We start from the raw sequence: 27139 nt of genomic DNA, 5'->3' as shown, positions 1-27139 counted from the left end.
TAAGTCACGTTACAGTGGTGAATTTCAAAAGCTGACACACAAAAATAAATGGGTCAAGTCAAGATGACACAGAAGCACTGTAGTGGAGGGTCAATAGCAAATATTGACAGGATATTTAAATCCAATGTGTTACAAAGCTGGTGTAGTAAGTTAGAGCCTGTCCGTTTAAGACTCAGATACTTATACAAATAAATAATAATTAACAATTCGCTACAGCAGTGGTTTCTGAGATGTATGGGAGTGAGAAATGACCGTCCATCCATCATCATACAAAGAGGACAGCATTGTGTACAAGGCAGAGATTTCAGCTCCCACACCCTAAAAAGCCTCAGTGGACCATAATACAATGTAATAAGAAACCACTGTTAGAACTTAAAGGTATGCATTTAATGAACAGTTTTCTAGGCTGGAAAAACTTGCTTTCTTGCTCTGATTGAAGTCTCATGTCTCAGTGCCACAGGATCAGACGTGTTCTCTGAATGAGAATTATTAGTGTGTGTGTTAAATCACTGTGTCGTGTTACAGTTTGATAACACAGGTGGATTTTCCCTTTTAAAAGAGGCTGTTTAAATTTTAATCTCCCCTAAATTAACTCCATTGAATATGTCCAGAGTAAATGGGATGTAATCCCTCTCTTTTTCATCCAGGAAGTAGATTGGGTCCATTATTAGATTTGGGTTGAAGCCCTCCCCCACCAGCTTCACCTTCAGATGCTTGAACGTGCCCGTTACGTCCAAGGAGCTCTGTAAATAATAACAGTACAGTGAGTTATTAGGCTCAAGTAAAATGAAACAATGCTCACAGAAGCACAGAGTGTTTGTAAGAAGATGACTGCATTGGAGGTACCTGGATCCTCATAAAACGAGGTCGAGCGTAGGGCGGCAGGACATTTTCAACATGTTTAAAAACATCCACAGAGTCAAATTTCAGTCCGTCTCTTAAAGTAACGGCAGCCATCCCAGCCCGGCCCTCCTGACCTGGAGAGAACAATCACAGCCAGAGGCACCGGGTCACTGGTGGAGCATTTTCATCAATGAGTACAAAGATACAGCACATTAATGAATGATGCATTCAGGGACATACTGGTGATCACTGTGTTAAAAGCTGACCAATTGTGACACAAGTGGTCATAATAACCCTGTAGATGTCACACGGGGGCATGTCAGGTGTAAGGTGTGAACATTCATGTCAGAGCAGGGAGGGTTTAATGAAAGATGTGAGATGTATGTATTGGATGTATCCAATGTTTTTGGAAAAGTAGCCTGTTATAAAGGAAAACATGAGGAGGGGACCATCAGTGTCAGTGTTGGTGTTCAGCCTGATTTCATCATTTCATTTCAGTGCATGTTCTTGCATCGTGTCTATGAATGGAGGTGGATTTCGTCACAAGTTGCAGCGTAGATTTCTTCACAGAAAATGTGTGACAAATGTCGGGTGTGTGCGGTTATCGTGCTGTGTTTTGAACTTAGCCCTGTGTGTGCTCGCTCTGTCGTCTCTGACTGACTGCAGCTTTACATAAGTCAGGTCTGAGCTGATGGGATGGACCCGCTCTGATCCACTATAAAGTCAAGGTGAACCTGCTGCTCCTCCCCAGTGTGGACTCACAGAGTCACAGTCAGTTTGTCCTTCTCTGCTCGTACAGGTGAATCTGTCAAAGTTTATGACCGGGACGTTGACTTCAAGTAACCAACACAGTGTAAATACAGCACCTCTGGGAAACCGAGTCAATGTCCATAAGGCCTGAGTTTATAGCAGGGGCTGTGGCTTTTTACCGACTATGGCTTGTTGCCTTTGTTCTGGGAAAATGTTGCAAACAGTGAACTTCTTGCTCAACTTAACACTTACTCCCTATAGTGGTTCCTATGAGTAAAGTTCAAGTGATCGACATGGCAGAAAATGAGGTGATAAGACATTCACTGACTTTAAAAGTTGACAAAGGCTGCAAAGCTCAAACTGATTGTGTAAATTCAGGCAGTAGAAGGCTGAACACTGTGAAATGAGACAGTTGTGAAAGTCGTTGTTCCATTGTTAAATTCAGGTCCTCAAATTAACAAGCTAGTAATACATTTTTATTCTAAAATAATTATGTAACATTAATAAGTTATTTAACTGCAGTGTCAACATGGTGTTCAGTTTGGGCTTGTTTGCCTGCTCAGTGCCTCAGAGGGATCATAATAATCAAGTCTGCACAAAATACAGTCAGGTTAATGTAATGTGAGCTTTTGTCAAATATTGAACGTTGCTGGAGGCTTTCCTGTGGTGGCCCTGAGAGATGAACATACTGCACCCTGAGATAACACATGCAATGACACCAACACGCTACCAACTCAGAGAACAGCTTCATCAGATTGACTGCAAAATTCACCGTCTGCAGGGACAGAATAAAGTGACAGACCTGGCTTGTTTCTTGGCTTTAGGAGTTATAACTACTACTAAGTGTTGAACTCTCAGGGCCACCGTACTTTTCATGTTTCTGATGGAAAGTATAAGTCAGGGTTAAAACAATAAATCAAGTGTCTGAATCATTCTTTCATGCTTTAAGACATTTTCACACAAAAAAAAATTCCTTCATTCCTGGAATCTTCAAAAAAAATTTGGACATTAAAATCTACAGCATTTGAAGGCAGCTCACTGGCCTTCAAGATCTTGTGATTTAATGAGAGGATTTTTTTTTATTACATTTTCCATCATTATTCCAGATAAATTACCTGGCACTTGAACTCCATACACGGTGGCTTCTTTGATGCAGCCAGCCTGAGTGATGACGTCGGCCACCTCAGTTGTAGCCACGTTTTCTCCTTTCCATCTGTTGACAATAAAAATACCTTTTGAACTACTTATCTCCTTTCCATCTGTTATAAACAATAAAAATGCAGAAATAAAAATAAAATTGACAATAAAAAAACCTTTGAACACGCTTTAGCTGCTTTTGACTGAAACAAAAGTTGAACTCACCTGAACGTGTCTCCAACTCGATCCTGAAAGTAGATGAAGTGATCCTCATCGATGCGCAGCAGGTCACCAGTGTTGAAGAACACGTCTCCTTTCTTGAAGACATCATGCAGCTTCTTCTTCTCCGTCTGCTGCAGGTCTCTGGCGTAACCAGAGAACGGCATCTTCATGGATATTTCAGACACCAGGAGTCCAGGCTCACCTGAGGGGAGCCAGTGTAAGTCTCATTGGTGTGATTGTGTTACATTGTTTTCCAGTGTAAAAGAATCCAGTTCTTTTATGGAGTAACTGAAAAATAAATACAGAAGGAAACTTGACCTGTGTGTCCACAGCACTGGTACTAACACACCTTTATCAGCCTGGATGCATAAACCAGATGAATCCCTCACAGGCTCTCCTCTTTCTACGTTGTATTTGATCACAGCGTATGGAGAAATCATCTGCAAGACCATAAACACAACTATTAGTTACTGACTGACACCTTTTCTTTCATCACAGAGAATGAAACTTTTCTTTTACCCTGTTGAGGAAGATGTCTCGCCCAATAGCTCCGATCTTGCAGCTGTAATTCAGCAAAGCAAAATTTCCTTCTGTCGCTCCATAAAACTCTCTGATCTCAACGTTTCCAAACCTGTTAATGAACTCCCTCCACACATCTGCTCTGATCCCGTTGCCTATTGCAAGTCTGACTTTGTGGTTTCGATCATTGAGTTTCTGTTGGGAAAGAAAATTTAAGTAAATAAGAACAGTGATGTTTTCATTATTAAAATTCTTATTATACATAATAATTTTATCTTATCTTATTATTTATTAATTGCCAAGACATACAACACAGCCACATACCTTTGGTGTGTTGCAGAGGTAACGCATGATTTCACCTATGTACTGTATGACAGTAACGTTATATTTTCTGCAGTCGTCCCAGAACTGAGAGGCTGAAAATTTACTCCTCAAAACCACAGTGATTCCTAGAGGACAGATGACCAAAGGGAATAAGGATGGAAATAATCAGCGTTTTTATCTTCATCAAAAAAAAAAGAAAAAGATGATGAGTTGCATGAGTGGCAATAGATATTTTGTACCCTGATGCATCTATACCCAGGTTAAAAAACATACATGTAATGTAATGCACAGTTGTATTAGGTGACATCCACAACACCATAATCACTTTCCAGATGCGTTCATTTGAGTTTAAACTGGATGTTATTTAACACTCTTATGTATCCTGGAAAGGCCTATTTCATCTATTCCACTGAAGAAAATTGTGTATATCAGAAAATCACTGATATATATGTTTATATAATAATATATGGTACGTACCTCTGTCAATGGCTCCTGTGACACCAATGAAGCCGACGCTGTGATACAGTGGGAGGCTGACATAGAAGACATCATCAGACTTTACTCCTGTCTGGTACTGGAGCCAAGACATGGCCCACAGCTTAGCATGAGTGATCACTGCTGCTTTAGGGAGACCTGGGGAAGAGAAGCCAGGAGGTGTATGTCTGTGTGTAGTGAAGGTGAGGCGTCCTGTTACTGCACATTAGCACCTGCAGCAGCTTACCAGTTGTCCCAGATGTGTATATGTAGGCTGTTGGGCTCCGCAAGGTTAATTGTGACCTTAAATCCTTGGACAGAGGCTCAGAGGAGGCCCGGCTCATTTTGTCCATGAAGCTCTCCACACCTGCAGTTTTGCATCCGTCGGCCAGGATGTAAACAGTGACCTGCTGCTCCAGCAGACTGGGCAGGACCTCCTCCACAGCTCCCTGTAACTCTGCAGATCAAACCCAAAGAACATGTTCTCAGCAGCTGAAAGGCTTAAGAGGATTAAGAAACATGGCTAATAAAAAATGTCCTGATCCTGATCCTCAGCAGAATCTGATGCCTCAGCTTCCTGCAGCTGTGACTGAGTGTTGCTGCTGTTAATTCACTGTATCTGAAATAAATAAATAATAATAAATAAAATGGAATAAGTACAATTAATTTAGTAAATCCCCATAGTTACGTTCTACCACTGCTGTCCTGTGTCTCTCATGCTCTGGCCTGTCCTCTTCTCTTCACCATGCTTCACACACAACAACAAACAACTTTTAGCTTGTATTTTTTTGTGTGAAACATGAAAACATCATGATGTCTTCATGTTTGATATGATACTAAATAGTGATATCAGTGCAAAGGGAACTTAACATAACATAACATAACATAACATAAAAGCAACCTTGATGTGCTGCAACATAAAAAAAAATACAAGGTATGATGTTGGATTTCTTCATGTTGTTTTGAGCATAAAGAGAGACACCCAGTGGTGGAAGCTGTGAGGACATTATGTACTGTACTTCATATACACATTTTCATCTCAGAGTGATTCTGCATGTTTCTGTTTCATGCTCTTTTAAAGTTTAAGACTTAACATAAAGAAAAAACACATTTTTCTTTCTTTCTTATTTATATCTTTCCATCAATAGTGCATTAATTAAGCCTACCTAAAAAGCCAGCTATAAGTTTAAAATCTTCACTAGAAGAACAGACAAAAAATTACCAATTAAATGTTCAGAAAGTATAAAGTGTGTTAGATCACAGTATGGACAGCACATTAGTATTACTGAGGCACTTTTAAGCAGCATGTATGTAACATCAATCTGAACCTGAGCAGTTATCTATGATACCTATTAAGCCAAAAAAAAAAAAGTACAATATTAATGTGTGGGTTTTAGTGGATACGGGAACAGTGTTACTTGACTTGCACAGGTCAACATCGTGTAATGACGATAAGTTAACAGGACTTCAACAGTGAGTTGACAGTGTGTTGTGAAGTGTGTCCCTCAGCTGGACAGAGGAGACAAGATAAGATCAGATAAGGCAGGGCAGTCGCAGCAGTCGCAGCGCTACAGCTCGAGTCTCTACTGCGCAGCGCCCCGGTGAGGCGTTGACCTGCAGCTCTCACCTGCAGCTGCCACCAGAGTGCTGGCCCCGCTGCAGCTGAAGCAGTGCAACAGAGACTTGGATCTGATGTTGGAGTTGAGAAAAGCAGCGGAGCATCCGATCTTCACCAGGCCCAGCCACAGCCACACGAACACGGGCTCGTTTCCGACCAACATCGCCACCGTGTCTCCTGGCTGGACGAGGCCGCTCTGCGCAAACACTCTGGCGGCTTTGTTGCTGAGAGCATCGGCGTCCTGGTAGCTGAAGGTTTCATCCTTAAAGTGAATGAACGGTTTGTCCGGATGCGTCCTCACCGCCTCCAGAAACCGCTCCAGCACCGTGTAGTTGGTCTGCATGTACTTCAACATGCAGCGGCGGTTATTTAACTTGGCGAGGACGTACCGGACATCCTGGATAAAGTAAGGGAAGCGGAGTAAAAGGCCGAGCAGAGAAACGACGACTGCGAACAATAAGAAGACCCACATGTTTATCTATCATGAAGCTTCAGCTGTTGAGGCAGTGAAGTCAGATTTATTGGAGAAGAAAAAGTTTGTGAGAAGGTGTAAGGAGGAGGAGGAGCGCCCCAACACACCCACCCACCAGGGTTTAAAAGCTAACTTCACTGTAGATATACAATTACTGATTTACAGTTTGCGCAACACTGTGTTGACTTGATCTGTCTGCTGCTCTGATTTTACGCACCGTTTGTTTTGTCTAACTATTGCTGCTCTACTTCAAATAAAATAAAATAAAAAACAACCTCAACTCACAAAACCTACGTCCGCCATGAAATGACAGTGAACAGGATTGTTCTCTGGAACTACATGTCAGATCAAGCCTCACACAATGGGATTTGTTGAAAAAGCTCAGACAAATTAATATTATTTTGTAATAAAATTATAAGATTTATTATGATTAATGGCAATATAAATAATAATAAAAAAACATTTATAGATACATACTATACAGTATATATGTACTATGCACAGCATATCTCCTAATGTGATAAAAAAAAAGATAAAACAGTAAAAAAACATAAAATAAAAACACACAGGTCAGAGAGCAGAGCAGTAACATAAGCTTTGAATGAACCTGCATCTTACCTAATACTCCTGTTTGCTGGTATCTCTCTAGCTGGTTGTCATAAGTTCAAAGTGATTGTGTTGTCTGAGTTGCGACTTTTAGACTTGAAGACATTTCCTCCAAAGTGCAAAAGAAACACATGGACATTCATCGTCATCAGATTTCATGAGCTGACACTGTCACTAAAAAGACTCATCATTTACATTTTCCTTCACTGTGAGTCAGCAAATACTCCAGATAGAAAGCTAAATATTGGGACAGGAGATTTTGTTTTGGCTCACTGCTCCTGTTTAAGAAGTGAATGACAGCGTGGTGTTCAGACAGAAGCAGGTTCACTCAATGCTGGTGATAAGTCAGTGCACTGTTGCTAAAATAAGTAAATCCTTGTTTAATCATTTCAAACCAGATCATAGTGCTGCCACGTCACAGTGAGGAGAACAACGACCTTCTGCTACATTTATAAAAATCAGGCTGTGACAGGGATGAAAAGAGAAGAGCAAATATTTACATCTGCTGTTTGGAGTGAGAGGTGAAACACAGTTAGTTTTACTCTGGAGCTTTAAAGAAAGAGTTTGACATTTTTGGGAAATGCTCTTATTTCATTTCTTGTCAACACTTAAATGACAATATCAGTGACATTATGAGGTGGTAGCTAGCTGGAGTTTAGCATAGTCAATGAGGAAACTGATGCTGTGGCTCTGCACAAAGGTAACAAACCCATGAACCAGCATCCTCAATAGTTTAATCTATTTATTTTATCTTGTTTAAATTGAAATAGTAAATAAACTTTATTTCTGATTTGCTTACTTTTAAACAAAGTGGATTTTGTTGCTTTGGACATCACCAGGTCAACCATCTCCAGGCTGAGTTCAACTAACCAGCTGCTCACTGCAGCTTCACATTCCTCTTTGAAACACAAGTGGTTTCAACTTTTTCATCTGACTCAGCAGGAAAGTGAATAAATGTATTCCCTACTATTATAAACTATTTAACTATTCAACACAACACAAGGACAAAACACAGTTCAAGCTACTACCAAGGCAACGGTTTGACATCATGTAAACTTCACACACTGTATTAAAAGGCACCATTTGGTAACGTAACTCAAACAGTCACGTCAGTTCCTCTCACCCTCTTACTTCAGCTCACGCTGTCATTTCTGTTGGTAGAAGGGACTGTCGAAGCCGCTGTCCTGTTGGCGCTGTCTCAGCTCAGAGAACAGAGGCCTGGAACAAACTCCCTGCTGCTTCTCGGCCTCGGAGCCAGGAGTGGGCTCTCTGTGTGCGCTCATCTTCACGCCGGGAAAAGTCAAGATCTGGGTTTGCGGTGTCCTCTGGGTGATTTCGTTATAAATGGTCAGGTCAGACGAATCCGGGGTGAGGCCGCCGAACTCTCTGATGTCGCTGGCCGATGCAGCCGAGACAGAAAACGGCTTCACTGGTTCTACCTTCCTGCCCGAGTAGGAGAGTCTGGGGACTTGGAAGTTGGTCTCCGAGTCACTGCTGCTCATACTCCAGTCAGTACGCCTCTCTTCTCTGACAGGGGTCTCCTGGACGAGGGACGGTTTGCTCTGTCGCTCCGAGTCTGGATGGTTGCCTGCGGAGCTGGCGTCTCCTCCCTGCAGGTAAACCTCCCTGCTCTTACTCATCACAGATGCACTGACAAAATCCACCTGATGAGAAGACGCCGTCTGTTGAGAAGGTTTGTAGGAGTGAAGATGTTTCTGAGCAGCAGTTTGGGGTTTCATGGCTGCAGCCACTGATGCGTCCTCCTTCGCAGATGCAGACACGTCCTGGTGTCTCGGAGGTTTGGTCCTGGCTGCAGAGGTCAGTTTCTGCTCAGAGGCATCACAAGTCTTTTCCCTGTTGGCTCTCTCCTCCGCCCCGACGTCAGGAAACTCAGGGAGTGTGCACAGGTTCTTAGTGAAACCTGTGGTTCTACCTGCTGAGGAGTGGATACAGCTGTTATACAACCGTCAATACGAAACACTGATATTTTGAGAACAAAATCATGTAGTAATGCAGCGCTAGATTTAAGGACTCACTTGGTAAACTGTGGTTCTTTCCAGATTTACTTCTGATGGGCGTCTCTAGCACTTTAGCCATGGCCGCCAGCTTGCTTGCAGCACTCATTATTTTCTTTTCAGCTCTGTAGAAGATGGGAAGATACGATATAGTTAGCCTGCAGAGCTGATGATGGAGTGAGCAAACGTGTTTAAGACAGTTATGGCCTCTTGCCCTGTGGTCTTTCCTCCGTCCTCCAGCAGCTCCTGCAGACAGGTCAGATAATAATGCCGCATCTTCCTGGCAGTGTCCCGCCTCTCCCTCTGCACCTCCACACGAATCATCTCTGCTGCTCGCTCCCGACTCTCCTGGAGGTAACGCAGCATGTCCTCTGTCAGAAAGAAAACACAGTCAGTCTCTTACCAGATATTCTGAGGGCACACAAACCATATCATCATCATCATTATTATTATCTTATCATGTCTAAAACTTTGAATTCAGGTATATATATATATATATACACACAGCAGGGAAAATAAGTATTGAACACGTCAACATTTTTCTCAGAAAATATATTTCTAATAGAGCTATTGACATGAAATTTTCACCAGATGTCGGCATCAACCCAAGTAATGCACACATACAAAGAAATCCGAACATTAATGTCCATAAATTAAGTTATGTGTAATAAAGTGAAATGACACAGGGAATAAGTATTGAACACATGAAGAAAAGGAGGGGCAAAAAGGTATGGAAAGCCAAGAAAGCAGCTGGAGTTTGTCAGTATTTAGAATGTAATCCTGTCTCCTATCAGTGCAAAGTAATATCTGATGGTTTAGTCCTAATTGATGCCTTTTAAAAAGGTTTCTCACCACCAAGGTGTCAGACAATAAGTACTGCATGATAGGTAATAGCAAAGAGCTGTCTAAGAGCTGTCTAAAGACCTACGCAACCAAAGATTTCAGACAGAAGAGTCAAAACAATAATCAGAAGGGTTCCCTAACAGTCCAGGACCACTGGTGGAGAGCTTCAGAAAGGGAATGGAATCAGCAGGTACAGTTGTTTCAAAGAAAACAATAAGTAATACACTCAACCGCCATGGCCTCCATGCACGCACACCATGCAAGACATGGAGGCCATGGCGGTTGATTTCTTTGTATGTGTGCATTACTTGGGTTGATGCCGACATCTGGTGAAAATTTCATGTCAATAGCGCTATTAGAAATGTATTTTCTGAGAAAAATGTTGACGTGTTCAATACTTATTTTCCCCGCTGTACACACACACGCACGCACGCACGCACGCACGCACGCACGCATAAATAAATAAAATACTTCCCAACAATAAATAAGAAACCAACCTCTGATCTTTTCCACAGTGGACACATATTGCTGCTTCATCTCCTCGAGGCCTTGCTGAAGATTTTGCTGGTGATCAGGACTGTTCCTGTAAACAGAAACATTAAATCAGCTGGTGTTACGTGACAAACTTGTTAACACGACTAATATTATCTATGGATGTACTACCACAGTGCTCATCTTCAAACTTGTGTATCTATATCAAACAAATATATAGATATCATGTATTGTTTTCTTTTCTAATTAAACATGCAGCAGTGGTTACAATCATCTGCTGAGGTCAGGTTTCATAAATCAAAATCCCTGTAAAACTATAATCGAACAAGAGCTAAACTGATGAGTTGATCAGTGCATCAGTTAATTGACATAAGAATAACTGCCAGATACTTCCGTTTACAACTCTAACTGATACTGGTAAAGTATCAGAAAATAGTTATTTGCCTAAAGCACACGGTGATGTTATTAGGTTACTGCTTTTGTCCAACACTTTGGCAACTTAAATATGCTCCCACATGAATGATCCCCCCCCCCCAATATTTCATGTAAATGGACTTCAATAAACTAAAGCTAAGAAATGATAAAAACAGCACAAACCTTGAGGATTCTTCAGCTCTCCTCACTTCTTCCAGCTGCTGCAGATGTTCCTCCTTTACCTTTTGTAAGCTGCTTTCATGCTCATCTACAATAAACAGTGGTGTATCAGCAGATGGAGTTGAGGAAATCTATTTCAAATGTAATTTAAGTGCATTAAAGAAACATATTGTACCTCTGAGGTGCTCTATGGCAGTTTTGTGCTCTCGAACGCTGTGCTGGAGTTGACGGCAGGCTTTCTCCAAATGTCTCTGGAGCTCCTGATTCTTCTTCTGCAGCTTACTCAAAGTGTCGCCGCACTCCCTCCTGCAGTGAGTCTGCTCCTTCCTCTGGGACAAAGAGCCTGGAAACAGTGGAAAACATTAGAGTAAATTTGTTGATGGGCACTCTACTGTAGCCTAGAATGATCAAATGCATTGTGTAAAAGTAGAAAGTTTCTACAATGACGTTATCAGTGAAGAAACAATAGGAGATATGAGTGAATATGCTGTTATAAACACTGTGACATAACATACTTTGCATTTTGTTAATTTCCCTTTCATGTTGCTCCTGTGTTTCCTGCAGCACGCGGCTCAGTCTCTCCTCACTTATCTAAAAGGACAGAAGTGACACCATGAATTTCAAACACTGCACCACATCACAGACACAGTGGTAAAAATTATAATTATAATTTAATACTGCAGCACTTAATCATGGCAGTGCTCGGTGTGTTGCAACACTCTCACCTTTGTCTTCTGCAGACTCGGTAAATGAATCATTGAATAGAACCAGTTCTCGTACATCATCAACAGATAACACTACTTATTTCATCCTTGCACAACACAACACAACACAACATCCAACAACAACAACTCACTTTCTTCCATTCCGTCTTGGCCTGGGAGATTGCCCTGCTGACGATGTCTTTGCAGGATGTGTGGATGATGTGTGTCACTGTTGTCTCTGATGCGGTCCCACTGGTCCTCCTGCTGTTTCCAGCGCCCTGCTGATCTTTTTGGGGGTCTCTGAGAAGTTGTGCCTGGACCTCGGCCAGTCCAGTCTGAAGCTCTGCCAGTAGTTCATCCCTGATCTGCTGTCTCTGGGTCAGCTCTCTCTCTGCGTGCTGCCGTCTCCGCTCCTCCTCTCTGGCCCTCAGAGCCTCCTGAAGCTTGGCCTCCATCTGCAGGAGCAGCTCCTTCCTCTGGAGGTCGGCGTCCTCTTTGGCCTGCTGCAAAGCCTGCTCCAGCTTGGTCTGGTGCACCCGCTCGCTGCGAACCTGAACCGCTGACAACTCCTGCTGTTTGTCTCTGTTCCACACCGCTCTGGCTCCGGCCAGCTCGGCCTTCAGCAGGGCAGCTTGCTCTCTTCCCACTTGCTCCAGCTGGCTCTGGAGAGTTGCTACCTCCTCTTGGAGCTCCTCCACCCTCTGTGCTTCAGAGCTCTGCTCCTCCAGATGGTTCCTGTGTTTCTTATGCCACTGCTCCTCCGCCTTTCTCAGGGCCTGGGACACCTGAGACATTTAAAAAGAGATGATCACAACATTATCACAGCAAATACAACTCACTTTTAACACGAAGATGAAAAAACAAAAAAAAACATCATACCTGTTGTTCTGTGTATTTTTTTTGTACTTCTCTCCATTTCTCCCTCTCTGCTTGAAGAGCTGTTTGGTACTCTGGTAATGAAGTTAAATCCTCAGTCCAGCGATGGTAGGCCCTGGTGACTGCACCTTCAACCTGTATATGTGGGAAGAGAACAAAAAGATATAATATGACCAGAGAGCCATATAAAGCATTAACCAGTTCTGTGAAACTAAATTTGACATAATTCCTGTATAAAATTTGAGTCATCAGTTTGTTGTGGGTCCAAGTGGACATTTGAGCCAAATCTGAAAAGTTCCCTCTCTGAGCTATTGTGTTCATGAGAATGGGATGGCTGACCCCAAAACATAATGTCTGGCTGTGGCTGACATGGAGTCATGAAAAGTACGGTAATCATTTTATTGTTGTGTGAATAAATATCAGTAGAAAATAGCGTTACCAAATCTAAATGTATTGGTATTGGAGATTTATAGCACATGTGCAAAAAAGACACTGGCTAATGGTTCATGTATTACAAAGACAATCCAGTGACCTGCTTGGCCATGTCCTCCAGGTGTTTCTCTTGAAGCTCTCTCTGGGCTTGCTTCCTGGCCTCCTCCACAGCTTTGCGTTTGGCTTTGTCAGCTTCCGCTTGCAGCTGCCGTTTCTGGGCAGCGAGCCTGGAGGCCAGCTCCTCAGCAGTAATTGTCACACTGCTGCCCTCAGTCTCATCTGTCTGACAGGTTAACTCAGCAGTCTCTCTGTGTCTCTCCCTCCTAGCCTCCTCCAGCCTCTGGGTCCAGGTCGTCTCCATCTTCACAGAAGCAGGAAAAACATTCAGGCCTGAAGTTAAACTTTCATTGGGGAGCTGAGGGAGCTGAACAGTGACTATGGGAAATCATACCGTTTGGAGTTGCTCCTTCCATGCAGCCTTTGCTGAAGACAACTGGGCGTTCACCTGCTGCTGGATCTCATCCTCCTTCTGTTTGGACCAGAGAGCTTTAAGCTGGTTAATTGAGGCCTGATGCTGAGCCTCAAGCTCAGACTTCAGCCTCTCCACAGCTGCAGCACTCTCCTCTCTTATTTTCTCCTGGAAATTACAACCGATCCATCACTAATCATTCTCTTTCCACAGGTAATTTATGTTAGATACAGGAACCACTGAGAAACTGATGAGTAACAGAGTGAATGATTTACGCTACAGCTGCACCTACATGTACAAAATCAGTACCATATTAGAATTAATCAACACAATAATAATGAATTATTAACCCTGCAATAGGGTATTTTTAAATGTTGTTTCAATGTTCAATAAATCAGCGACTTGGCAGTTTCTTCATTCACAAACCTCATTTTCTCGGATCGAGGCGCCCTCCTGCTCCCAGTTCTGTATTCGTTCTTCAAGCGTGTCCTTCTCTTTGCAGACAGATATGTAACATTCTTGCACAGCCAACATCTTATCGTTGACCTCAGACAGCTGGGCCCTGTGTAAGCAGCAGCAAACACTGTCAGCAAGTAGCAAAAAGGCGTACGCTCGACTAAAATTCGCAGTGGCAGGTGCTGAGGACTTACTCTAATGTTTGGATTTGCTGCTGATGCTGAGCAGTCAGCTGTTCAACCTGAGCGTCATGTTCCAGCATGAGCTCCGTTCTGACCCGGTTCACCACGTCGTCCCTGTACTGCTGATTAATCCGCTCAGATCTTCAAGGAAACACAAAGATTGTTTATGTGAACCGATACCCACAACTTGAAGAAAATATTTATTACTATAGTCATGTTGCCAGCCTCCTTACCTCTCAGCAGCTTCCTGCTTTTCTTGGTCCAGCTCCTTGATCATCTCCCTCATCTTACTGCACAGCTCTGAGTTGGCAGACCTCACCTTCTCCTCACTCTGTTTCAGCTCCTTATTCTTTTGCTCTAGCAGCTACAGACAGAATGAAAATCTCATGATTTAGTCAAAAAACAAAGAACGTAATTACTTAAACATTGAACTAGAACCAACCTCCACTTGTTCCTGCAAGTGTTGCTTGTCTTCTTGTAGCTTCACCAATTCCTTTGGAGACTCTCCAGTCAAGTCAAGATGTTTCATCTGGCTTTTCTCTCTGACCTGCAGACATATAACAGAGGCAGACGATTCAAATTATTCTTGCACTGTATCATTTATCCTAAGTTTTATTTCCCTCTTCATTTCTGTTAGTCCCAGATGCCATTATTTTCTTTTTGTTCCAATCTGACTGGATTGTATAGGTGGAAAAAACTATATTATTACCTAGGTTTATATACAGTATCTTGAACTCTTTACCTACCAGAACAGCAGTGTTAAATGCCTTAGGCAGCTATTAAACATTAAATCTGATGTGTGGTCATAAGAGAAGGGGCGGGGGGTGGGAGGATTGGAGCCTCACCGAAGAGCTGAGCTTGGCTTCATCTAACTGAGTCTGCAGTTCATTCATTTGGCTCCGACAGTGCTGGAGCTCCTCCTGCAGCTGACTGATCTTCTGCCGCTTGCCCTTCAGATTGCCCAGGCAGCGCTGCATCTCCACCCGCAGCAGTCGCAAAGCCTCATCCTTAGGCAGCTTAGAGTCTGACAGATTAGCCAGGGCAGTGCTGTCAAAACAGTAAGGAAAGTCAGACTTTAGTGGTTGTTGGTGGGGGGCGGTTATCCTAAAGTTTTGTGGTATGTACTTCATGACACAAAGGAAAAAAGGACACAGATTGTGAAAAGAGAATCAGAGGCCCCGTTGTGATGACGACAGTGACTCTGCTCTACCGTCACGGCGTACCTGTGAAGTGTGCCGTTCTTTCTGTTTGTTTTCTTCAATCCCAAATCCATACAGGATTCAGACAGCTGGTTCTCCCAGTCGCTGCACAGGTCTAATGCGATGACACCGTGTTTCACAGCAGATTCATACAGAGTGATCTGCTCCTTCAAATCAGCCAGATCCTCCTTTAGGGCCAAATATGAAATTCATTTTCATGAGGTGAGTTTTTTTATAAGTTATGTTTTTCAGAGCGGGTCTATTTTGGGACAGAAAAATATGAAAACAAACCTGTAAGCCTTTGTTCATGTTTTCACTCAGTGCCTTGGCTGATTGAGTCTGTTGTAGTTTAATTTGGATCTGACTCATCTCCTGCACTGAACCTGAAGTACAAAAGATAAGAAAATAAATATAATTTAGACATCCAGATGCTGTTTGTTGATGTCCACAGGCAGACGCTTCACTCACTTGTCTGCAGTAGCTTGGCACATTGTTGCTGACTCTCCTCCAGGCGCTGAGTGAGGGCGTTGATGACTCTGGCTCTCTCCAGTTGCTCCTCTTCTCTCTGGCGCTCCAGCTGCTTCACCTGCTCTCGTAACCTCTGGCCGACCTCAGTCTGGAGGCAAAAATACAGCAGCACTGTCAACACACAGTCCGTCTGCAGGTGCAAATATCTTGACATTTATCTGAATTTTGATGTCTCGTTGCCATGTCTGATGGATATCCTCTTGACATATTGGTATAATTTTTTCGCTGCTGCAGCCTGGGACGGACCTGTTCACTCAGAGCCTGAGAAGTGGCGTCAAGCTTCTGCTCCAGGGCCAACAGCGCCAGCTCATGCTGCTCCCGTATGATAGTGAGGTCTCTGTCATGCTGCTCTCGCGCTCTGGACAGGGTGTCAGAACGACAAAGCTCCAACATCTGCTGCTTCATGCTGTCAACCGCAGCCTCTGCCACCCTCTGCTTCTTCATGTTCTGTGAACAAGTTAAAGCTGCTGCATAAACATCTTTGACTTTTATCAAGGTTTGAATAGAGATTTTAACGATATCTGCATGTTTCAGTCAGCTCTGCAGGTCTGTTTCAGAATTCATTATTAGATTTCAGTCTTTAATGCTCTGTGAAGCTGACACCACCTTTGTTGTAGTTTAAGTTGCATCCAATTCGTCTCCTGCTCTGATCCTTATGACATTACAGTGATGACTTGATGTATTATAAAAGCTTGATTTAACAATTCAGAACCTACAAGGAAAAATAACTTACAAACTTACCTCATGGTCTCTCTCAGTAAGGACCTGGATTTGCTGCTCTAGAGCCTTCACCTTGTTTTGCATGTGAACCTCTCTGTCCTTGGCCTCCTCAACCAATCGACTTGACTCCTTTAGACTTACTGCCTGCCCGTCCTTTTCATCTGTTGATAACAAAACAATAACAATATTTTAACAGGCAGCACATCCTACAAAGAAACAAGGGCACAACAGGCCAGCGCTGCACTGACTGTTTCTGTAGACTGTGTAAGCCCACTCAACAGCCACAAGGGGGCAGCTACATCCTCATTTATTTCCTTAACTACTTTACTACATCTTGACCTTATATAGTGATAAACAACCAGCCCTTGTCCAGGCAAGCTTATTAAAATGTATGTAAAAAAAAGAAAAAGAAAAGGAGTAATAAATCCTAACATGTCACAACATTAAAGTATTATCTTTTCATGACTTGTGCTCTATGACAAAGTTAAAGGAAATGCCCGACCCTCTATTTGAGTGTAAACCGTGTGTGAAAAATACCTTTGACAATTGCAAACTGATGCTCCAGATATCTCATGTTCCGCCTTGAATCTTCCAGTTTTCGCTCCAACTCCTCAATTTGTCTTTGATGGGCTTGGTTTAAAATCTGCAGCTGGGCAAGCTGCTCTCGATCCGCAGTTTCTAAAACACAGCAAATTTCTTTTCAACAAATCAGTCATTTGTGTGAAGACATGTACAAGTTCAGCGTTTGAGGAGGTAATACAATATTCCTTTGTTCTCAAGTGAACTGGCACTATCATTACTTTCAATATAGTGCAGAGCTTCATGTCTCTACTTCTTGAAAAAGGCAATTTAACAATAATACCTTTATCATGAAGTCTAGCTGAATATTTTCTTCATGACATGAAATAAGAGTAACAATCTATGACCATTTTTATCAAAGATTTTTTATGAAGTCATGAAAGAAAATAAACACTGAGCTCACATTCCCCCCCAGATTACTCTGCAGTTACTCAGGTTTGTTTTGGCTGCAGGCTGATGAGTCTCAGTGGTAAACTGAAACCTTTATGATATGAATGAATAACACTGGTACATGATAGTTCATATGACTGCTACACAAATAAGTGCTATTTTTTTATTTGTCCACCTCTCCCAGTCTTTGAGTCAAAACAAGCCATTATGTGCTGCTGTCAATAGAAAAGAATAAATGCTGCACTAATAAGCTAAGTGTATTGCTCAGTTACACTTGGATACTCCACATTGAGATCTTTCACATTTTCTCAGCCAGTTCAGGAAATGACCTAAGTATCAAATATAATAGTCATGTGCTTTTCATCCTGCAACTAAATCAAAAACATAAGACTCACGTTGTGTCGAGTCGAGGAATTCCCTTTGCAGATGGTCAAACTGACCGCGGTGGTGGACGGCCTGCGAGTTAAACATCTTTGGCTGATGGGCAGGATGATGAGGGTTGTAGCTGGCCTTGAACGGATTTACAACATTGTCCCCAACTCCAGGCTTTAAGTTCAGAGGAACAAAGACAGAGTATGTTTGAGGAAAATATCATTGTCTTCATTTTCACAGGATTAAACCAACTCAATATCACACAATTTAATGTGCATCACTTGAAAACACCAAGTTGTTACCATAAAAGTACAGTGTGAATTACTGACACAGGAAAATTAGGTTGGCGTTTAACATGAAGGAAACAAAATTGACAATTATATTATAATTTGAATTATTTATTTGAATTATTGGAGGGCAGCTTTGCCAGACATTGTGTTAATTGAGAGAATAAAAGCATGTCCTTTAAACCTTGAGGAGACTTTAAAAGACAAGTGCAACAATCACTGCAATGAATCAAACATTTAGGAAATCTGTATTCTTTACACATCCACAACCCTCCTATTATTTAAATGGCCAACTCACCTGATAATGGTTCCTGGTATGGCTTTGGTCGTCCCTGTATCCTCCTTCTCCATTATATTCAACGTGGTTATTATTGCCCTGAGGGTATGGTTTAGGCTCAAACTCTTCTGTGGAGAAATCGTTGGTCTCTGTAGATTTTTCTGTGCCCACGCTGGTGTATGGACAATCTCCCTGTGTGAACTGGTGATCCTCCGACTGCTGGCTCCAGGTGTGACTTTGAGGATTCCTCTGATGACCATTGATCTGTAGAGCACCATCCTCATAAGCGTAGTCACCATGAGGGCCTGGGTCATAGTCATCTTCATAGTTCTTCAGGGAGACATAGGCAGTAAGAGTGATTTATCTTTCTTCCGAAGTTCAGAAAAGTGAAAACAAACTAACACGCTACCTGTTCATGAGAGACTGGCTTCGGGTGATTTGACCACTGCTGTCCAGTCCATGTGGACAGTGGGCTTAAAGACAGCAAGAAAAACATAAATATTATAATTTATGCCTGGCATGGTTGCTTGTTTTGAATCACACCGCAAGCTCTCCAAATGTGAGAATATGAATGAGTCAGCAGCAGCAACACATCTCTTACCTGTTGCCAGTGTTTTTATTGCTGCAGGTGGAGTACTCAAGCTCTGGAGAGGAGGAGTCTCTGCTGTCATCTAGCATGTCATCAGGCAGGTCTGTGAGCAGTTTGTGCAGCTGTGGAAAAACAGCACATGTGAATGAGTCACCCAGGTTGCTCCGCAACAGAGTTATAAAAACACTGATCTAGAAAAAAAAAAATCTCAGAATAGCAAACATCTGACAGCCTGAGAAACAGACGTGATCTAAATCTTCTTATATGTAGGTTTCATTTATGTTCAGAAGCTGATAAAAACATAGTGCAGGTTTTAATCAGCACAATCCTTTTCTTACGTGTGTGTTTCAGTAAATAAGAACATCCCATTCTTGAAACAAAACTAAATATGAACTGATTATTCAATTAGTTCACTGGCAGAAAACTATAACTAAGGATTTAAAATTTCATGTCATTGATTGAAGTCATGTATGAAGCAAAAATTCTATTGCCGCTAAACGTTTCTTAATTGTAAGGATATGACCCATTTTAGATTAATCATTAATGATGGTAATCGTTAGTTATAACCCTAAGTGAAATACAGCTCTTCTTGCTGTGGAAAACAATGTCTTACTGACTCAATGTAAAAACACATCAGCTCTTTCTGACCCAAACACAAAAAGGAGAGTCTCTTTCTGACTCAAACACAAAAAGAGAGTCCTCTGTGTCAGTAACAGGCTGAGCAGCATGGTCAGATGGAACAAGCACATCCAACTGAACTTACTTCCCACAACGACTGGTGAATAGTCCTTAAATCCTCCACTGTGTCCACAACTGAGGGACCCATATTATCCCACTTATTTATCCAAGACTGAAGAGGCACTTCTGCGTCAGCTGCGAAGCCACATGATAACCTCATAGCCTAATCTTACTGCACTGAAGACCTTTCTCGTGAAACATCCAAAACGTGCCTGGCATGCTGTCGGCTCACAGCAGCTTCACCGTGTTTTGCTCCCAAAGAACTCCATTGTTTGGACCAAACATATAGCAAGATTAACTGGAGCAGAAACATTCCCACTACTGGTGGAAAACATGTTCCACTTGGCGAGCGTGAGCATAATAAATAGGCTATAACAAAGAAAAAAATAATTTAAGCATCAATGGTCAAAGTCCCAGTCTTCTGAATTTCTCCATGTTTGCTCTGCTCAAGTGGGGGCAAACACAGAAACAAGGTAACCCATATGTAGATTGCAGAGCGAGAAAGTAGGGAAACTACAGGGCAGAGCCAGTTTCAGTGTGACACACCTGGAAGGAGGCCTCTTTCTCCAGCCAATAATAGCCCAGATTCATGGCTCAACAGATAGTAGGCGTAAGTAATAACACATGTTTGCTGTGAAGCCGGCTGGGCTTGTGAATTTCCAACAGCAAACCTTGAATGCCTCCCCATTCAACAACAATACTGCCTCAGAAAGTAAGAACCAGATGAATTTAAGTATCTCCACAGAGAAAATCAACATTTGGTGAGTAAACAAACATGAAACTATCACTATAGCAGTCAGTTATTCCAATTAGGCAGAGACAAATGATAACCTAAGAACTACATCTACTAGTTATAGCGCCACTATTTCATAATGCATCATCTATATCCTATCATGGACTGATATTTAATAATACGTGAAATCTGATCAAGCCAGGAGAGATTTAACTAAATCACAACGGCGCACAACCGTGATTGTGATGCAAATGTTACGGCTACGTGTGATGTAGCTACCTCTTGCTCTCTTGCATAGTCCTCCTGGTCGTATTCGTCCTCCTCATGTTGGGTTTGAAGAGCAGCGCTGTCAAAATCAATGGACATGGTGCACAGCCTGCTGGTGTGTAGGGTCAGCTGGGGAAAGACACACAAATACAAACTTAATGCGGGGAGATCACACAGCACCGGGAACTATGTGAAACTTCACTCTGCATGTTAAACGGGAAGATATTAGACCCCAATGCTCATGGCAAACATTAATTATTTCAGTCTGGAGTCAGGGAGAGCACATATCTAAGTTGACAATAAACACGCTGAAATAACCCTCGGACAATGTGATGGTGATTTAACTTAACCAGTCAAAACACACGCGCGCGTCTTACCTGGAAAATGGAGCAGAGGTTTCCTTTGTTGAGTTGTCTATTCCTTTACTTGAGTGACTTTAAAGTGTATGGACGACCAGGCTCGTCAGTGTTTACATTACAAAGCACCGATGCTAGCTACCTAGCGTGAACTCGGCCATGCTAGCTCGTCTTAGCAACAGCGTAACAACGAACCCGTCGCAACACCGAACAGGTCATTCTTTAAAAACATGCGACGGAAACGTTTGAACAACGGTTCATTAGTTAGTAAGAGTTTGACAACACTTTGCATGCGTCTAGCCGAGTGGTAAACTTTGTGTGTGACAAAGCTAGTATTGATTAGCCGGGTGGCCGTCCTCTTTAAGGAAACAGGGGACTCGCCCACTTTGAAAACTCGCGCGCATTAGCAGCGCCAAACCACTGCAGGTCCTCGGGAATTATGGGTAGTGTAGTCACCTATGCATTTGATGCATGCTCTGCTTATCCATAACATTAGGATTGACAAACCACTTGGTTTCAGGAGTTTTCTTTTCTTTCTTTCTTTTTTTTTTCAGACAGCAAAATGGCAAATAATATTTTAGAAAATTTAAAAAAGTTGGAATCTGAACTGTAATAGCACCACCTGTCTGAGGTGTGAGTGTGAGTGGCATTTGCAACCAAACTGACATAGCTGTTTTTCTGTAGTAGTTTTTACGATTTTTCAATGAAGAGAATAATGTGGAGTCCAATTTCTGTTCCTATTGGTTGAACGGTGTTGGACCCGCCTCCTGCCCTCCTGTCTCTTCCGTGTTTTTACCGCTGCAGCCTCAGCTGATTCTGAGTCAGCTCCTCTCTCATCCACAGGATCTGACCGACAATAAACTGAGCCCAGCTCCTGCTCCAAATCTGACCGCAGAGCAGCGAGTTTGCATCCGGGATCCTCTTGTGACAGTCAGCTGATGGTGGCCAGGATGTCCGAGCAGCTCTGAGCTCTGCTGTCTGACAACAAGAAATCTATTCGGAGTTGATTTAAACGGGTTTAAAATGGCCTCAAATCCGCCCAGGTTAAAGTTTGCGATTCCTGCAAATGAAAGGTGAGTTGTAATAATGTGCTGCTCACATATGGGGAGGCAGAGAGTAGTCTACTCTCTGTCTGAGGATTGATCACTTAAATGTTAATTTTGTCTTCCCAGGCTGCAAAACCTGAGAAATACTTTTGTAACAAAGTATGGAGAACCTCCTCTCTTCTATGCATGTGCACCTGGAAGAGTTAATCTAATAGGTAACTTCATTTATTGAAGGTTTGAGTAGTAGACTGATGTAGCATTGTGAATTTCAGGATAGGCTGCTACAGGACTAATGAGGACTTTCTAATAAGGCATGCTTTTTAAATGGTTAAAACAAATTGCTTTATTGCTAGTTGTGTTTAGCAGTGATTGAAATGTTCAGTTTCAAGGTCTTAATAAAGGCAAACTTTAGATTCCCAAAGTTTCGATGAGCCTTATGTTTACTCTTTATATTTGTGTCTACATGTTAAAGGTGTATAGCAAATAGGTTGCAGACAGTGTTCAGACGACATGCATTTATTGCTCTCTAACATCTTGGGGGAAATTGTAATCAATTTTAGCCATTGAATATTTAGGCTATTATTACCAAATGTAGTGGTCAAATATCCATACCAGTGCTAAACCCATGTCCACTGAAACATTTACTGTCATTCATCTCAAGTTTCCACATATCTTTTTCATATTTCTCATATTAAATAGGAGAGCACATCGATTACTGTGGCTACTCTGTGCTTCCAATGGCTATTGACCAGAGCATCATGGCAGCTGTGTCAGTGAACAATTCAGGGACAATCCAGCTGGCCAACACAAATCCTCAATACAAGTAAGAAGAATCATGATCCTGGCTGAACCTTCACATTGTCCTGTGTAAATAAATAGGGGCTGAAAATGCATGTGGGTGCATCATTAACTACTCTCTGAATTTTTTTTTTCTCACTTTGCAGGGATTTCACAGTGTCATGTTCAGAAGACATTGCCATAGACAGAGACAATCCACAGTGGTATTATTATTTTCTCTGTGGGGTTAAAGGTATTCAGGTAAGACATGTAGTGTGCTTTCCTTATTAGTTATTCTGCTATGTAATACCGTAGTAAAATGATAGGTTACCAAAATAATATTGGCTCTGTTCATGTATTGAACCTTCCTGCTGTGTTTTTTATTTGCAGGAGAAGTGTGGGATCAGTCCTCTATCAGGGATGTTGTGTGTTGTTGATGGGACCATTCCTCCGAGCTCTGGTCTGTCCAGTTCCAGTGCCTTAGTTTGTTGTGCCGGCCTTGTAACAATGGAGGCAAATCAGAAGTCCCTATCCAAGGTAAAATACTTTATCACTGAAGCAATGAGATATCTCAGAAACACCTTTTGTTTCAAATTTGATAGAAACTTTCACTTGGACTCAAAGATGAACTGATCAGATTTTGGTATTCAAAGGTCAAACTTACTGCAACCTCACTATGATCTGCCTTTTGACTATAATTCAAGAATTCACAATTTAATTTTAATAAATTACTTTATTTTTGAAATTCAAATCTCATTCATTTAATTTGACAAATTGTGCCTGATGATTGTAAAGAACACACATAGCACACACACTCTCTCATTATATCCTCAATGCATGTGGCATTTTTCAGTCTCTTCCTGTCTTTGGTTATGTCTCTTTTGCAGAAAAAGTACAATATGTGCTGTAACTGTTTTATCTTTAGTCAGTGAATGCTGTGTAAAAGAAAATAACTAATGCTTACATTGATATCTGTCACGATTAAAGGTGGCTCTTGCTGAGATATGTGCCAAATGTGAGCGCTACATTGGGACAGAGGGAGGTGGTATGGACCAGTCCATCTCATTCCTGGCAGAGAGAGGAACCGTATGTAGCTTTGATAACAAGTGATATTTCCTACCACATTAGTAATAGCTTGAATTACAATGTTGTCACTGTAGTTTGTTGTTGATTAAAAATTAATGTGTAGGCATCAGTTCATCACTTGTTTTAATGGTTTTGAATTTCTATCTGTCAGGCAAAGCTGATAGAGTTCCAGCCTCTGCGGGCCACTGATGTGAAGCTACCGGACGGAGCTGTGTTTGTGATCTCCAACTGCTGCGTGGAGATGAACAAAGCTGCCTCTTCTCACTTCAATATCCGCGTGGTGGAGTGTCGAATCGCCACAAAGGTACAATGACTCTCTCCCCTGGTTCTCAGCCTGTTTTTCCAGAGATGATTCATGTCATTTTATTTGTTTATGAGGGGGAAAAGAAAATTCCAAAAGCTCAAAAGTTTATGCGAGTAGAAAATATTCAAATTCTGATACAAAATATCCTGGCCGGTGTGGACTCAGATGCTGGCCCAGGCGAGGGGTCTGGATGGGAACAGGATGATGAAGCTGGCCGAGGTTCAGAGGGCGCTGAAGGCCTCGCTGGGGGAGATGCTGGCTCTGGTGGACGAGGTGCTGCATCCTGAGCCGTACGGCCGAGAGGAGATCTGCAAGGTGCTGGGTGTCACCCCCGAGCACTTTTCCACAGAGCTGCTGAGCGCCAACACTCAGCATGGTGAGCAACAGCACACTGTGACATCAGATCTCAGTCATGTTTAATGTTTAAACAGTCAGTCAATTAGTAGGTCTTAAGATTTATCAGTGACAGTTTTTTGTATTGTTTAGTATTCTAAAATTTCTATTCATCTAGATCATTTCAGTGGTAGGTAGTTGAAGCTTTCATTATGTTTCAATATGCACTAGCTTTTGTTTTAATATGTACTCACATGTATTGCATCTTGCTTTTATCCTGAAGCACATTGAGTTTATGCTCGCCATATGAAATGTGCTATATAAATAAATTGACATTGACATTATGTCACCTGAAGAACAGGGTGATTTTCAGTTTTGTTATATCTATGTTTTCCTACCCTTAATTGCATTGCAAAAAAACAACACAAATTTCCAACCATATTCATTTTTTCTAGATCATGAGAGAATTATTGATATGTGTCTTTCTCTGTGAATAAATTAAAAAAAGATTTAAGAAATGTATGGTACATTTTTTACCAAACCCTCATATCAGTAGAATGTAATAATATTTTAAGGTTTACTTTGCATTTCAGTCATTTCCTCACTTTTGTAACCAAGCAGACAGTTTAGCAGGACGTCTGCATACAGAATAATAATAGATGCATTTAAACTCTTTCAGTGACGCACTTTAAGCTGCACCAGCGAGCCAAGCACGTGTATGGAGAGGCTGCACGGGTGCTGCAGTTTAAAAGCGTGTGTGACTCTGGACCTGCTGAGTCCATACAGCTGCTGGGAGACCTGATGAACCAGAGCCATGCGAGCTGCAGAGACCTGTATGAGTGCAGCTGCACTGAACTGGACCAACTGGTGGACATCTGTCGGTGAGTACAGAAAAATATCTCCTGACTCACAGGCTGGCTATTACAAACACCCACAACACAACAAAGATGCACAGAAACTGTTTTATAGATTCAACTAACAAAAATATCTGTTTTACAATAACCAACTTGAAGTATGTTGGAGTTATTTGTATGTGTCTCCATTTTCATTGCCCCCCACCCCCCCCATCCCATACTACATAATAGAGTATATACAACACTATGTACAGGGCTTTACTGTCCTGATATTTTGCTGATGGTGCAGTGAACAGTAAATGAAAACCTGCCAAGGCGTTTAACAGAAAGACGTCACACATTAATCAAACTGCAGTTTTGAAAATGCCACTACCAGTTAAAGCAGCCTTGGCTCTAGTATCTAGTGCTAATAAGCAAAAGTTAGCATGCATAAGCAAAAGCTTGGAAGTAAATAGTGTTTGGACCTCTCATCCTCATTATGCTTAGTACTGATTGATCATATTGCTCCACATACAGTGAAATACTTTCTCTACTTTGCTTTCTCCATGTTATTCTCATGACATCACCACATTCTTTCTAAGTGTATGATAACGTGATTGAAGGTACCGATGATGATAATGTATTGAAACACAGAGCTGGTTCTTGTTTCTCTTGGTTACAGGAAGTCGGGGGCTGTGGGCTCCCGGCTGACAGGAGCGGGCTGGGGCGGCTGTGCCGTCTCCATGGTTCCCAGTGAGAAGGTGGCGTCTTTCTTACAAGCTGTCAGAGAAGCCTACTACCTCCCTGATCCACGCAGAGCAGCCATGGAAAAACAGAGTCTGTTTGTAACAAAGCCGGGTGGAGGAGCTGCAGTTTTCCTCGAGGAGTGAAATGCTGTTCAGATACAGATAAATATGATTCATGTTCAAATTTATCAGAAATACACGGCTGCGGGGAACTCTTTGTTTTGCCTTTTCTTACACTTGAAGACACTTCAAATTTAATTTAATTTAATTTCACTTTATGGATTCCTCTGGGAAAATTACTGTCTTAAAAAGGGAATACGCTTTGTGATAAAACATGTTCTTTTTAATCATGAATGAATTGTAATGATTTTGTACGCCTGCTCACTGTTCTTATAAACAAAACAACATTGCAAATAAAGAAATCATACCTTTAATTTGTACTATATAAAATCTATTCATCTTTTATTAACATTTCTGAGATTAACATGTCATTTGCAAGAGTAAAAATCATGGAAGATAGATACGATTTTTTTTCTTTACATGTGCATCACTGGAACAGGTTCACATTTCACGTTGTGTCAGGTTTGTGTTGTATTAAAGATGTGTGTGTGTGTGTGTTAGGGCCACTAGGAAATCAGAATAGTCCTAATTATAGGATCACACACTGGCCTTGAGCTCCTGCACAGGATCAATCTTCCCTTCATTAAGAGTAGGGATGGCAGAGGCTCGGTCAGACACATGCTTCTCTCCTGTAATGTGACTGCAGCATTCTGCATGTAAATCTGTTGAGGGATATTTTACACATCCTCCCTCACCCTGCGTTCCTCCTTCTGGTCAGATACCGACTGAAAATCTAATGAAGGAGGAAATATTTGTTGTTGGATGTTGGGTTTTCATGCTAAACTCATCTGTCATTTTTGTTTTGTTCTTTTGTTTTTCATTTTGGGAAGT

The 27139-nt window shown here is 41.9% G+C and overlaps 3 protein-coding genes across 4 annotated transcripts; 1 reads left to right on the top strand and 2 right to left on the bottom strand.

Moving 5' to 3' along the window:
• Nucleotides 1–363: 363 nt before the first annotated feature.
• On the bottom strand, nucleotides 364–6390 carry LOC146985674 (long-chain fatty acid transport protein 2-like). Its single transcript, XM_085778788.1, has 10 exons — nucleotides 5897–6390; nucleotides 4517–4726; nucleotides 4273–4428; nucleotides 3796–3920; nucleotides 3472–3666; nucleotides 3302–3392; nucleotides 2956–3154; nucleotides 2709–2806; nucleotides 847–977; nucleotides 364–743 (listed from the first exon to the last, which is right to left on the bottom strand). Exons 1-10 carry the CDS (start codon nucleotides 6357–6359, stop codon nucleotides 567–569), a joined length of 1845 nt encoding a protein of 614 aa, XP_085634914.1. The 5' UTR covers nucleotides 6360–6390; the 3' UTR covers nucleotides 364–566.
• Nucleotides 6391–7990: 1600 nt separating this feature from the next.
• Nucleotides 7991–21468, bottom strand: cep152 (centrosomal protein 152). 2 transcript variants are annotated; one of them, XM_085778785.1, is made up of 28 exons: nucleotides 21085–21468; nucleotides 20720–20836; nucleotides 18982–19091; nucleotides 18790–18853; nucleotides 18402–18710; nucleotides 17840–17990; nucleotides 17013–17153; nucleotides 16497–16636; nucleotides 16002–16202; nucleotides 15696–15843; nucleotides 15519–15610; nucleotides 15252–15415; nucleotides 14874–15075; nucleotides 14471–14575; nucleotides 14262–14392; nucleotides 14041–14169; nucleotides 13817–13952; nucleotides 13373–13558; nucleotides 13022–13282; nucleotides 12493–12624; nucleotides 11766–12398; nucleotides 11425–11500; nucleotides 11085–11252; nucleotides 10913–10997; nucleotides 10321–10406; nucleotides 9195–9351; nucleotides 9002–9105; nucleotides 7991–8901 (listed from the first exon to the last, which is right to left on the bottom strand). In XM_085778785.1, exons 2-28 carry the CDS (start codon nucleotides 20804–20806, stop codon nucleotides 8111–8113), a joined length of 4989 nt encoding a protein of 1662 aa, XP_085634911.1. In that variant the 5' UTR covers nucleotides 20807–20836; nucleotides 21085–21468; the 3' UTR covers nucleotides 7991–8110. The 2 variants fall into 2 exon arrangements, with proteins under 2 accessions (XP_085634911.1, XP_085634912.1); XM_085778786.1 differs by having other exon boundaries at nucleotides 7991–8898.
• A 519-nt stretch (nucleotides 21469–21987) lies between these two features.
• Nucleotides 21988–27066, top strand: galk2 (galactokinase 2). Its single transcript, XM_085778783.1, has 10 exons — nucleotides 21988–22136; nucleotides 22236–22324; nucleotides 22809–22932; nucleotides 23054–23147; nucleotides 23277–23423; nucleotides 23874–23972; nucleotides 24124–24276; nucleotides 24442–24652; nucleotides 25289–25490; nucleotides 26125–27066. Exons 1-10 carry the CDS (start codon nucleotides 22087–22089, stop codon nucleotides 26330–26332), a joined length of 1377 nt encoding a protein of 458 aa, XP_085634909.1. The 5' UTR covers nucleotides 21988–22086; the 3' UTR covers nucleotides 26333–27066.
• The last annotated feature ends 73 nt before the right edge of the window (nucleotides 27067–27139 follow it).

This window comes from Trachurus japonicus, chromosome 6 (genome assembly GCF_045865225.1).
Source record: "Trachurus japonicus isolate A0001 chromosome 6, Traja_1.0".
Classification (NCBI taxonomy): Eukaryota; Metazoa; Chordata; class Actinopteri; order Carangiformes; family Carangidae; genus Trachurus; species Trachurus japonicus.
The sequence above is the reverse complement of the archived record's forward strand: the minus strand, read 5'-3'. Positions and strand labels throughout refer to the sequence as shown.

Bases quoted from the DNA above. Each gene is read 5' to 3' on its own strand.
- LOC146985674 (XM_085778788.1), bottom strand. From the start codon at position 6,359: ATGTGGGTCTTCTTATTGTTCGCAGTCGTCGTTTCTCTGCTCGGCCTT. The intron at 3,921-4,272 runs GTACGTACCATA...TCTGTCCTCTAG, and splicing joins CACAGGAGCCATTGACAGAG to GAATCACTGTGGTTTTGAGG. The intron at 744-846 runs GTACCTCCAATG...TATTATTTACAG, and splicing joins CTCGTTTTATGAGGATCCAG to AGCTCCTTGGACGTAACGGG.
- cep152 (XM_085778785.1), bottom strand. From the start codon at position 20,806: ATGTCCATTGATTTTGACAGCGCTGCTCTTCAAACCCAACATGAGGAG. The intron at 14,393-14,470 runs GTTGGTTCTAGT...TTCTGTCTGTAG, and splicing joins ACTTGCAGGAACAAGTGGAG to CTGCTAGAGCAAAAGAATAA. The intron at 12,399-12,492 runs GTATGATGTTTT...TAAATGTCTCAG, and splicing joins AAAAATACACAGAACAACAG to GTGTCCCAGGCCCTGAGAAA.
- galk2 (XM_085778783.1), top strand. From the start codon at position 22,087: ATGGCCTCAAATCCGCCCAGGTTAAAGTTTGCGATTCCTGCAAATGAA. The intron at 23,148-23,276 runs GTAAGACATGTA...TTTTATTTGCAG, and splicing joins GTGGGGTTAAAGGTATTCAG to GAGAAGTGTGGGATCAGTCC. The intron at 24,653-25,288 runs GTGAGCAACAGC...AAACTCTTTCAG, and splicing joins GAGCGCCAACACTCAGCATG to TGACGCACTTTAAGCTGCAC.